The sequence below is a fragment of the Oncorhynchus gorbuscha genome, linkage group LG09 (assembly GCF_021184085.1).
Source record: "Oncorhynchus gorbuscha isolate QuinsamMale2020 ecotype Even-year linkage group LG09, OgorEven_v1.0, whole genome shotgun sequence".
Lineage (NCBI taxonomy): Eukaryota > Metazoa > Chordata > Actinopteri > Salmoniformes > Salmonidae > Oncorhynchus > Oncorhynchus gorbuscha.
In genome coordinates this window covers 42,886,976-42,899,149 of record NC_060181.1, presented here as the reverse complement: position 1 = coordinate 42,899,149, position 12,174 = coordinate 42,886,976, and the positions used below count along the sequence as shown (strand labels likewise).

The 12,174-nt window shown below is 43.7% G+C and overlaps 1 protein-coding gene across 1 annotated transcript in view; it reads left to right on the top strand.

Annotated features, from left to right (window-relative positions):
* Positions 1–561: 561 nt before the first annotated feature.
* Positions 562–12,174, top strand: part of LOC124043662 (TGF-beta receptor type-2-like) — a 29,742-nt gene continuing 18,129 nt past the window's right edge. Inside the window, exons 1-4 of the mRNA XM_046362467.1 lie at positions 562–1,098; positions 8,150–8,300; positions 8,997–9,187; positions 11,126–11,898. Of these exons, the coding sequence (XP_046218423.1) occupies positions 1,026–1,098; positions 8,150–8,300; positions 8,997–9,187; positions 11,126–11,898 (1,188 nt within the window). The 5' untranslated portion in view covers positions 562–1,025. The remainder of the gene's footprint in view (positions 1,099–8,149; positions 8,301–8,996; positions 9,188–11,125; positions 11,899–12,174) is intronic.

Genomic DNA, 12,174 nt, shown 5'->3' with positions numbered 1-12,174 from the left:
CCACAAAACGTAAAGGTTTGCACACTATAAACAAATCCTATTTTATACAGGAAATGTCCTCAATGCGATAAACACAGATAAACAACTATTATGAATATATTATGTGACTTTTGTAGCACTGCAATTGTGTAGAGAGATAGAGACGACATCTGTAGAGAGTTCATAAGGTCAGGTCTGAAGCCTGACATCATGGCTTGAGTATTCCAAGCGAAAACATATGCTGCCGAAGCACAGTAATAAACCAGTAATTTATGGGTGTTAACAGTGGACTTAACCCCTGAGTACCACCCATTAAACCAACACAGGGGAACATAAAGGAGCACTCACCCAGCCACTCACCACCTCTAACTGTCCCCCCTCTGATGAATAATAGCTTTCCTCAGGAAGAGAGATATGCAGGAGGGGGACAATGTATCAGGGGTCCATGTGAAAAAGTGCTAGTAAAGCAAGTAAAGAAGTTATGTAATGTTGTCATTCATTTGCTGACAGACACAGCTGTATTTTGGCTGATCAATCATTTGTGTGTAATGGTAAATGGCACAGTGAAGGGTGTAAAAACGTCAAGAATATTGCAGAATTGTAAGTAGAGAGGTGTTAAATTCTTATGTTTTGTTTGGATGTGTACTTATCCTAACTTCTTTTGAAGTCATTGCCATCTATTTTGGAGCGTGTCATTTCAAGTTTTGCCTTGCTATAGGTATTGTGGCCATAATAACATGTTTCAAGACCAGTGAGCCACAAGCCCAGAAGTTCAGAAGTAGCCCAGAGAAGAAGAAAAAAACAGTCCTGCCCTTTCTGAAGATTTCCTGTTTCATGAAAAGTGCATACATACTGTCTGACTCATATACGGCAAGTTCTGCCTGCACTATTTACTTTTCTAACCGGACGCTGCTTGAGAGACGCATGAGAGCAACAGGCAGACCCGAAGAAACCCCCCGAAGAACGTCTCGAATTAAAGTCTGGATATTTACTTTTATCAAGGCTTTAGTAAATGAAAAGAAGAGGAGTTTATAGTCCGTTTCTAAATGGAGCTACTTCGTTTTTCCGCTTTCTGGTGGGGAACGATAATGTTTGGTAGTATTCTGCTAGAACAGAAAAGTGAGTTTTACGTTTCTTTTTTTAAAGTAACCTATGAATGTTGGTGTTTGGTTAGTGTTATCGACGTAATCAAGTAATTATTGAAACATTTAGGAGGTTGTTGTAACGAACGTTGACACACGTTTCTTCAAAATTGTCATTCAGTTTTTTTGTAGCAGGTGGTCAAACATAATCCAGCCATAAAACTATACATTTTAGTGGAAGGCGAAATTTTCAGCTCATTTGAGCTAAAACTCGCAAATATATTAGCTGGTGTTACTGCAATTTGTATGCATAGAAGTATTTAATGTATACAAACTACGCAGTCAGTGTTGTTCAATATCAGGAATTCAAGAACGGTGGTACGTTTATACCCAAATCCTCATTTTTGTACTAAAGTGGGGTTGGAATGTATGAACATAATGTCTATGTTCAATGATTCAAGTGAGCACTGGTATTTTCCAAGAGGAACTCACATCAGAAAAGCATTTGAGTGTGTAGAATGATGTTTTTGTAAAGAGGAAGTAGGTACAGTATATGTTGTGTGTTGAAGGGGTTGCTTAACACAGTGGGAGGAGGTTTAGCTACACCACCTGTTGCAGGAGAAAACATGCATGGTCGTCCGACCAATGGGACTTTTCATTCTGATGTGCGTTGTTGACACTGGATGTTGGAATTATATTTGGTCTATCATTTGCAAGGGAGACATATCAGAAATTGCCATCTATTTGCCTCTGTCTCCAACTCCAAACATGTCCCAATGGTACCAAACAGAGTTGGTTTCTTATAATCCTCTCTCCCCCACATCTGCAATTATATTTTGCCCTGGGTGACAATTACCAGCATTCATCCACACCATAGCCCGCCTCCTTGGGCTTAAATAACATACACTTTGAGAGGAGTTTTTCTAATGATATAATTACTCCTAACTCTACCACCTCTCACTCTACTACCAGCTCTCAGCCCAAGTTCATTCTTAGCTGTTCTGTTATAACTCTATAATACACTACAAACCACTTCAGGCCAAATTCAAAATTGTACTCCTCTGCAGAACTTAACTGTAATGCCTTTATTTGTTTGCTTAAGATTTAGCAAGTCAGACATGTACACTGCACCCTAGAAATAGCAATAACAGAATATAGCCTAGTATCCCTCTGCAATATCCTGACACCATGTTTACTTCACTGGCTGTACTGCCTTATGAATGCTGCCAGCTGCATTGGATGTGGCTTCTCTAGATCTGCTCCAGTTACTCTGGTTTTCAGACTTGCAGGTTGAATGATCTGCTCCAGTTACCCTGGTTTTCAGACTTGCAGGTTGAATGATCTGCTCCAGTTACTCTGGTTTTCAGACTTGCAGGTTGAATGATCTGCTCCAGTTACTCTGGTTTTCAGACTTGCAGGTTGAATGATCTGCTCCAGTTACCCTGGTTTTCAGACTTGCAGGTTGAATGATCTGCTCCAGTTACCCTGGTTTTCAGACTTGCAGGTTGAATGATCTGCTCCAGTTACCCTGGTTTTCAGACTTGCAGGTTGAATGATCTGCTCCAGTTACCCTGGTTTTCAGACTTGCAGGTTGAATGATCTGCTCCAGTTACCCTGGTTTTCAGACTTGCAGGTTGAATGATCTGCTCCAGTTACCCTGGTTTTCAGACTTGCAGGTTGAATGATCTGCTCCAGTTACCCTGTTTTTCAGACTTGCAGGTTGTATGATCTGCTCCAGTTACCCTGGTTTTCAGACTTGCAGGTTGTATGATCTGCTCCAGTTACCCTGGTTTTCAGACTTGCAGGTTGTATGATCTGCTCCAGTTACCCTGGTTTTCAGACTTGCAGGTTGTATGATCTGCTCCAGTTACCCTGGTTTTCAGACTTGCAGGTTGTATTTCTGTTGCTTTAAGCCGCAGCTCTACTCCACCCTGCAGATTGGCAACAGCTACAGTAGGTGTTTTGTCCTGGTACAGGAGTACAACATTCACTCCTAAGTCAGTAGCCTTGATATTCTCTGGCATAGAGTAATACAGTATACTACTGCACTGTGAGGAAGTTGGAGGGAAGAGAACCATATTTGCTCTCTCTCCTCTACTGAGGAGAAAGAGAGAGAGAGAAGGTTGATTATTTTAACATGGTTGGTCACGTGACCTGACAAAGTGGCTCTATCAGGTTCACCCCCTGCCAGCCGGTCAAACACAGAGGAGACCCAAGCGCGTCCCAAATGGTGCCCTATTCTCTATATAGAAAACCACTTTTGACCATTGCCTGCTCAAAATTTGTGCTTTATATGGGTAATAAGCTGTCGTTTTGAACACAGACCCAATCCTCACCCATTTCGCTTGGCTGAACTTAGCTCTCGGCGACTGGAATTCTTCAAGAGGAAATCCCTGAGCTGCACATGCAGACAGGCCTAGATGACGGTCAATAATGCATTTTCACTATCGGTTGTGTCACGAGGACCCTGCTGATGCAAGTAAAAGGTTGAGCTTTCTCTTCCTATTTGTGCAGTCTATCATACTTAGACTTGTGGTTATGTGGTAGTGACGTCATTCAGTGTGTAAGATCTCTCCCTCCGTCTCTTTTCACTTCATTTCACCTCATCTCTGTTTTAACAATTAGGAGCATCTGATTTTGGTCCGTTTCTGGTTTTATACATGCTAAAGACACTCCATAAAGGTCTGGAAGGAGAGCAAATGGAGGGAAAAAAAGGGAGTGATCTGGCAGTTGGGTGCAACATCTTTCTCTTTCTCTTGCTCTTGCATTTTCTTTCTCTCTTGCTCTCACTTTCCAACCCCTCGGTGAGAAAGTCCTGAAGATTGTTGGATCCTTCCTACCTTACCAAAGTGGACTGTTTTGGGGCTATAGTTGATTTTATGTTCAAAATGTGTTGTCCACATGTTATTGCGACAATTAAGTAACAACAGAGAAACATTGATGTAAGGTAATCAACCGTTCACTGGCGCCCTCCAAAGCAAATCTCTCTGAAGTATGATTAGCTTTTGTAACAGGTGGACAAACATAACCCAGCAATAGTAAATTACACATTTTTGCTGGAAGGGACCATGTTCCTCTCACCAACGATACAGTATGGCTATTCACTAAAGAGACCGTATGCGTGTCCAAAATGGCACCCTGTACACCCTTTATAGTGCACTACTTTTGACCAGAACCCTATGGGTCCTGGTCAAAAGTAGTGTACTATATAGTGAATAGGATGCCATTTCACACGCAGATAGTGTGTAAAGTTGGACCAAGTCTTCATATGATAGCACGACCCCTGTGGGGTTGGGACTGAATAATGCTTGCACACATAGATAAAGTCGAAGAGAGATTTTTTTATTTGTTTAATTTAACTAGACAAGTCAGTTAAGAACACATTCTTATTTACAATCACATCCTACCCCAGCCAAAACGGACCAATTTTGCGCCGTCCTACGGGACTCCCGATCACAGCCGGATGTGATACAGCCTGGAATTGAACCAGGGACTGTAATGACACCTCTTACACTGAGATGCAGTGCCTTAGACCGCTGCACCACTCGGGAGCCCTAAAGATAGAGATAAAGATGTCCTCTCCCCATCTCGCAGCCAAAATATCCCTGTTCCCACATACTTCACTATGGTGATTGCAGTGAAAACAGAATTCCCTCATACTCATTGTGATTGGAAGAGTTAGATTCCAGTTGTTGCCATGTGTCTGAGATTTTTATTCTCTTACATCAGCCAAACAGTAGCATACAGTCTAATGGTTATTTACATTTACATTTAAGTAATTTACATTTACATTTACATTTAAGTCAGACGCTCTTATCCAGAGCGACTTATAAATTGGTCAGGAGCAGCACACGCAGTGCAAAGACAGGTAGATAACCAATAGAATTTATTTGGGAGTAAAACATGAGCACGCACTCACAAACGCAAATCAAATCAAACTTTATTTGTCACATGCGCCGAATACAACAAGTGTAGACTTTACCGTGAAAGGCTTCTCTTACAAGCCCTTAACCAACAGTACAGTTCAAGAAGAGTTGAGAAAATATTTACCAAGTAGACTAAAATAAAAAGTAATAATAAAAACAAACACAATAAGAATAACAATAATGAGGCTAATACAGGGGGCACCGGGTACATGTTCAGTGTGCAGGGATACAGGCTAATTGAGGTAATCTGTACATGTTGGTGTGGGCGAAGTAACTATGCATAGATAACAAACAGTGAGTAGCAGCAGTTTACAAAAGGGAGGGGGGGGGGGTGTCTATGACTTGGGTGACTGGAGTCTCTGACAATTTTATAGGCTTTCCTCTGACACCGCCTATTATATAGGTCCTGGATGGCAGAAAGCTTGGCCCCAGTGATGTACTGGACTGTTTGCACTACCCTCTTGTAGAATCGGTCAGATGCCGAGCAGTTGCCATACCAGGTGGTGATGCAACCGGTCAGGGTGCTCTCGATGGTGCAGCTGTTGAAGCTTTTGAGGATCTGGGGACCCATGCCAAATTTTGTCGTGCCCTCTTCACGACTGTCTTGGTATGTTTGGACCATGATAGTTTGTTGGTGATGTGGACACCAAGGAACTTGAAACTGTCAACCCGCTCCACTACAGCCCCGTTGAATAGTTAATAGGGGCCTGTTCGGCCCGCCTTTTCCTGTAGTCCACGATCAGCTCCTTTGTCTTGCTCACATTGAGGGAGAGGTTGTCATGGCACCACACTGCCAGTTCTCTGACCTCCTCCCTATAGGCCGTCTCATCGTTGTTGGTGATCACTGTTGTGTCGTCAGCAAACTTAATGATGGTGTTGAAGTCGTGTTTGGTCACGAAGTCGTGGGTGAACAGGGAATACAGGAGGGGACTAAGTACACAACCCAGAGGGGCCCCAGTGTTAAGGATTAGCGTGGCAGACGTGTTGTTGCCTACTCTTACCACCTGGCGGCAGCTACCGACTTCATGGCTACCGATGTGAGTGCCACGGGGCGGTAGTCATTTAGGCGGGTTACATTTGTTTCCTCGGGTGCAGGGACTATGGTGGTCTGCTTGAAAGATGTAGGTATTACAGACTCTGTCAGAGAGAGGTTGAAAATGTCAGTGAAGACTCTTGACATTTGGTCTGCGCATGTTTTGAGTACATGTTCTGGTAATCCGTCTGGCCCAGCTGCTTTGTGAATGTTGACCTGTTTAAAGGTTTTGTTCACCTTCGGCTACCGAGAGCGTTATCACACAGTCATGCAGAACAGCTGGTGTTCTCATGCATGCTTCAGTGTTGCTTGCCTCGAAGCATGCATAAAATACATTTAGCTCGTCGGGTAGGCTCTCGTCACTGGACAGCTTACATCTGGGTTTCCCTTTGTAGTCCGGAATATTTTTCAAGCCCTGCCACATCCGACAAGCGTAAGAGCCGGTGTAGTAGGCTTCAATCTTAATCCTGTATTGACACTTTGCTTGTTTGATGGTTCGTCTGAGGGTATAGCGGGATTTCTTATAAACATCCGGATTAGTGTCCCGCTCCTTGAAAGCGGCAGCTCTAGCCTTTAACTCAATGGGGATGTTGCCTATAGTCCATGTCTTCTGGTTGGGATATGTACGTACAGTCCCTGCGGGGACGACGGTGTCAATACACTTATTGATGAAGCCGATGACTGAAGAGGTGTACTCCTCAACATATTCCAGTCTGTGCTAGCAAAACAATTCTGTAGTGTAGCATCCGCGTTATCTGACCACTTCCATATTGAGCGAGTCACTGGTACTTCCTGCTTTAGTTTTTGCTTGTAAACAGGAATCAGGAGGACAGAATTATGGTCAGATTTGCCAAATGAGGGCAGTGGAGAGCTTTGTATGCATCTCTGTGTGTGGAGTAAAGATGGTCTAGGATTAGTTTTAGTCTGGTTGCACATGTGACATGCTGGTAAAAATGTGGTAAAACTGATTTAAGTTTGCCTGCATTAAAGTTATCTGCCACTAGGAGCGCTCCTAGACTTTAAAACACACACATGCGCACACACACATTTATACACTCTATTAGTTATCTCTTTCGCTGTTTCTCTCTCTCACTCACTCACAAACACACACTCTGACATTATCTCCTGCTTTTTGATGTTCACAAAGTGAATTGGCAAGACGGCAACTAATCAAATTTGCAAATTAGAGACTACTCGACTGAAAGACATACTGATGTTCAATGTTCCCTTTGCTTGTTTTTTTTTTGTCTGTCTAGTGGTTGTCTCAGTAGAGATGACTATCAAGCACACACAGGCACTCATCACGCCACTGAGTCTGAGTCAAGTCTGAACACGACCATAGTAGATAGATGGCACTGCAGAATGTGCTGATTGTTCACCCGGTAGAATTTGCGCTCGAGGGAAATAGTTTTACATACGGTTGAAAAATGGATGTACCATGTTACACTGTAATGAATGAATTGGAGAAGAACACATGAACACAAATGTATCACTTGCTTTGAAAACTCTCTTTTGGAATAGTTATACTTAGAGACGTAGTACCGAAGGGAACATTCCTTTTGTCTGTTTCACACATTCTTTTCAGAGGGAAATTGTCAAGTCTCTCACTAATGATAAATTCCTTCACGTAGTCTGGACTGAGACGTGAGGTTAATGTTTCACTGTACTCGCTGATGTTCAACAGGCCATACTCTTCCAGTGTAGGAAATATTAATATGTAATACATTTAGATGAGAGAGTTCGCCTTTCTGTCAATACAGTTTAGGCCCGTATATGAAAGCGAACAATGGCCCGAGGTTCAATCCAAAACATTTAAAGGTCATTTCCATTTGAGCCAACATCTTTCGGCGTTTACCTCGAATGCGATCTCAGCGAACATGGCAACATTGCCTTTAAAAGCTGTATTCGAGCGCAATCAAATGGAATCCCAGTCAACTGTCTTATCTTGTCAAAGTGACCTGTATTACTTTGGAATAGGGAAGTAAAAGAGCTGCAGTGAAGAGTGAACATATTTGACGACACATGAGTAACCTAAATTGACAAACTATTGACTGCTGTGTGTAACCATATCCCTTTATAAATGATCAATCTAATGTCTTTCCCCCTATCTCTTTGTGTCTCCACCTCAGTGGCCTCATCAATGACTATGCTGAAGCTGAAGCTTCTGTGTAAGTTCTGTGACGTTGAGTCTACCAGCTGTACGGGCACAGGGAACTGTATGGCCGACTGTAGCATCACATCCATCTGCCCCCATCCAGAGGACGTGTGTGTCAGCATCTGGTGAGTGACTACAGCGCCCCTCATCATCTCTCGTTGGGAGTTGGAATGACCTTTAAACTTGACCTTAGGAGAGAATGCTGGGTAGTGGGTACAGTGACACACTAGGAGCATGTTAATGTGTGACAGAGCAGAAATTAATACTTTTTCTTTGTCATTTAAAAACTACATTTGCTGTGAACAAGGTTTATTTAAGTAGCTAAACCCAAAAGTGCCCCACCAACAATCGTTGTGAAATTTGCCTTGTGAATGTAAAAAAAGAGGAGAACTAGATTTGGCCTCCTGTTCGAAGCTAAAGGCAATGCCACATTATCTCATTACTTTTATAGCATTCAGAGCTGAAGTCAGCTGAACTCCTAATGCCATGTTCACAGCAACACCTCTTAAAAAGGCTTTCAGGACATACGCTCCACACCACCCAGCAGGAGACCTGAGTATCCCATTTGTAGGTCCATTTGTGCACCTTCAGGATTATTCACTGCACGTGTACGGCGGTATTTTGTAACTGGGGGATACATTCTGTACAACCTAACCTGACCTCTGTATCAAATCATTACCATAATGCTTAGACTTTGTTTTGTTAGTTTTTAAAAGTTATTTTCCCAGTTATTACTGTATTTATCACTAGCGTAAATGTTCTCTCTGTTTAATAAAAATGAATTGGAGTGGAACTAATTGCTCCTGTTGTCTTGTTTCCAGGAGGAAGAAAGACAACAACGTCACCATAGACACGATATGCCACAACCCAGCCCATAAGCTACATGGTCTGGTGCTGGAGGACTATAACAACAGCAAGTGTGAGATGAGGGAGAGGAATAACATGGGCTCCCAGTTCTTCATCTGCTCCTGCTCCGAGGACGAGTGCAACGACCACCTTTTCTTCACCCCCTGTGAGTCCCTATATAGGGTTATGTCACCTGTTGTGCAGTGCTATGTCACCTGTTATGTCATGCCTTTTGTTGGCATTATGATTGGTCAAACGAGTGCAACAAACGTGTCTTCTTCACCTTCTGTGAGTCCCTATGTGATGCTATGTCACCTGTTATGCCATGGCTGATTGTGTTATGTAGGCTAACTATGACAATTGATCATATAGTTTACCAACACTTTTGACGTAACTCACACATGTTCTTCTACCATATGTTGTAATAAACACTTATGCAATTCCTTATTAGGTTGTCATGTAAGGTGTCACACATGAATGCTGACATGTGTGTACTGTTGTACACCCACCAAATACAAGATTGCAAAAAGGTTTTGCATCGCCGAGGGCTTTTGGCTGTAGTCTTTCGTTACAATTTTGGAATCAAATGTATTTTGACTACAGCATCCAAGCAGTAATAACACAGAGATACATTTTCCAGACTTTACTTTCCGGAGCCCAAAGTTAAAAACATCCCGCACACCGGGAACATCGATGTCATGGAAATACATTTCCCCTCACTGCGGAAGATGGATAGCTCTGCTGCACACGGTCTAACTTCATGTTCACCACACAACAATGAATGGTGAAAAACAGCTCGTGCATGTATTAATACAATTGATATTCTCAAACCTGGCCCTAAGTGGGGTTAGTAACTAGGAAGCTTTCCTTTGTGGGCCGTATCTACTGAGAGATGGCAGAGGCACAGGGACAGGTTTGTTGTGACGGATCTCCTATCTCTCGCTCTTCGAAAAAGAAAACAAACTCCGCTGGGTGGAAGATTTCAGACATGTGGTTTCCTGTCTGAAAAAAAGGAGCGAGTGAGTGAGGGCTTGACGGGTACTTGCTGTTCTCTATGCACAGAAACATTCGTAGACATACAAACACACACAAATGCATGCGCACACACACACACAATCCTCCACTGCCAAACATGTTCCTAATATCTCTGTCTGTATTTATAGAACCCCAGCAGCACTTGTCACAGTCTGCCTGTTCAGACAACGTGTTAAGGACTCATTTACGACCCTTTAAATCCTAACTGATCTGGGATCTGGAATTGCGCGTGACATGTTGTGTTTTATTATGTTTTTACGAGACTTCTGCCATCCCCAGAAATAGGATCATAAACATAGCATAAACATAAACGTTCACCAGATTACTCTGTCTAGCAGACACCGACATCACTCCTTAAAAGTATAAGAATCAGACATAGACTAGGTCTATAAAGGGAACACAATATGTGGTTGACTGGGGCATGGTTCAGCCTATTTGTGTGTTTAACAGACCAGCAAGCTAACTTCAGCTTCGTAGCTTCGAGATGCTTACTGACATTCCTCATGGAAATGTTAGGTTCCTCTGCTTTGCTGGAAAGGAGCAGGCTACGTTGCGCGTAGCAAGATGCTCTGAGACGATATAGCTACTTGGCTACTTCCTATTGATTTCCTAGTGCTGAAGGAGTTGGAGTGTAATGTACAGTATGACGTTCAAGTGCAACTGAAATGTCAAACATCAAAGTATAGGCTACTGCACACATCATGTATCCCATATAGTCCTTTGTGGTCATTGGTTTTTATGCAGTGGGCTCTTAAGTTCAATAAACAAACAGGCAATTCTTTGATCTTCACCTTCATGGCCAGTCCAGCTACTCATAGTGAGTGAAAAGGTCATTGTGAAAATATGCTCAAGTTTCAGAGTAGATTATGATGGCTGAAGACTTCTAATAATTGTAGAGGTGGATCATTTTAAAAGTATTGTAGAATATACCTAACTAGGGGGTGGTCCTACTGTATGTTTCAGAATAGGTATATTCTACAATATTTATACTGAATAGGCAATGTATTGTATAACTAATCTATAACATCTACCTTGTCTCTTTTTCTCTCGTCTTTCCTCTCCACCCTAGACTCCCTAGACTCCCAGGTGGTGTCGGTGATCCTGGTCAGCCTGGTTCCTCTGCTGGTTCTGGCCGTGCTGGTCATCACATCCTTCTATTGGTACCGCATCTACCACCAGCGCCGCGCCGGTGCCAAGCGCAAGAAGACGCCGCTCGACTTCAGTGATGCCCACGCCATCATGATGGACGACGACGGCTCGGACAGCAGCTCCACGCACGCCAACAACCTCAACCACAACACGGAGCTCCTCCCCATCGAGCTGGACGCCCAGGTGGGAAAGGGCCGCTTCGCCGAGGTCTACAAGGCCAAGCTGAAGCAGGGCGCCACTGGGGCTGGCGAACACTTTGAGACCGTCGCCGTCAAAATTTTCGCAGACGAGGAATATGCCTCGTGGAAGAACGAGAAGGACATCTTCTCGGACGCCGACCTGCGCCACGAGAACGTCCTGCACTTCCTGACCGCAGAAGACCACAAGGTGGAGAAACAGTATTGGCTGATCACGGCCTACCACCCCCGGGGCAACCTCCAGGAGTACCTGACGCGCCATGTCATCAGCTGGGACGACCTGTGGGTGCTGGGCGGGTCGCTGGCAAGGGGCGTGGCCCACCTACACAGTGACCACACGTTGTGTGGACGCTACAAGGTACCCATCGTCCACCGGGACATCAAGAGCTCCAACATCCTGGTGAAGGGGGACCTCACCTGTGTCCTGTGTGACTTCGGACTGGGTCTGCGTCTGGACAACTCGCTGTCCGTGGACGAGCTGGCCAACAGTGGACAGGTACAGGTTCTTCCCTCCTGTCTCTCCTTTCAACTCACGGTGCATCCAAAATGGTACCATATTGCCTATAATTAGTGCACTATATAGGGAATAGGGTGCCATTTCAGACTGGCTTACTTACTCATGGGGGCTCCTCTTCTGGACAACAGATTAGTAATATCCATAGAGCAAGTGCTGCTCGGCCTTTTTGTTTTATTACAGTAACTAGGCAAACAGGCCTGATGGAGTTCTAATAGAACCATTAGACTGTTATACAGCAGTAGGACAGGGTCATTG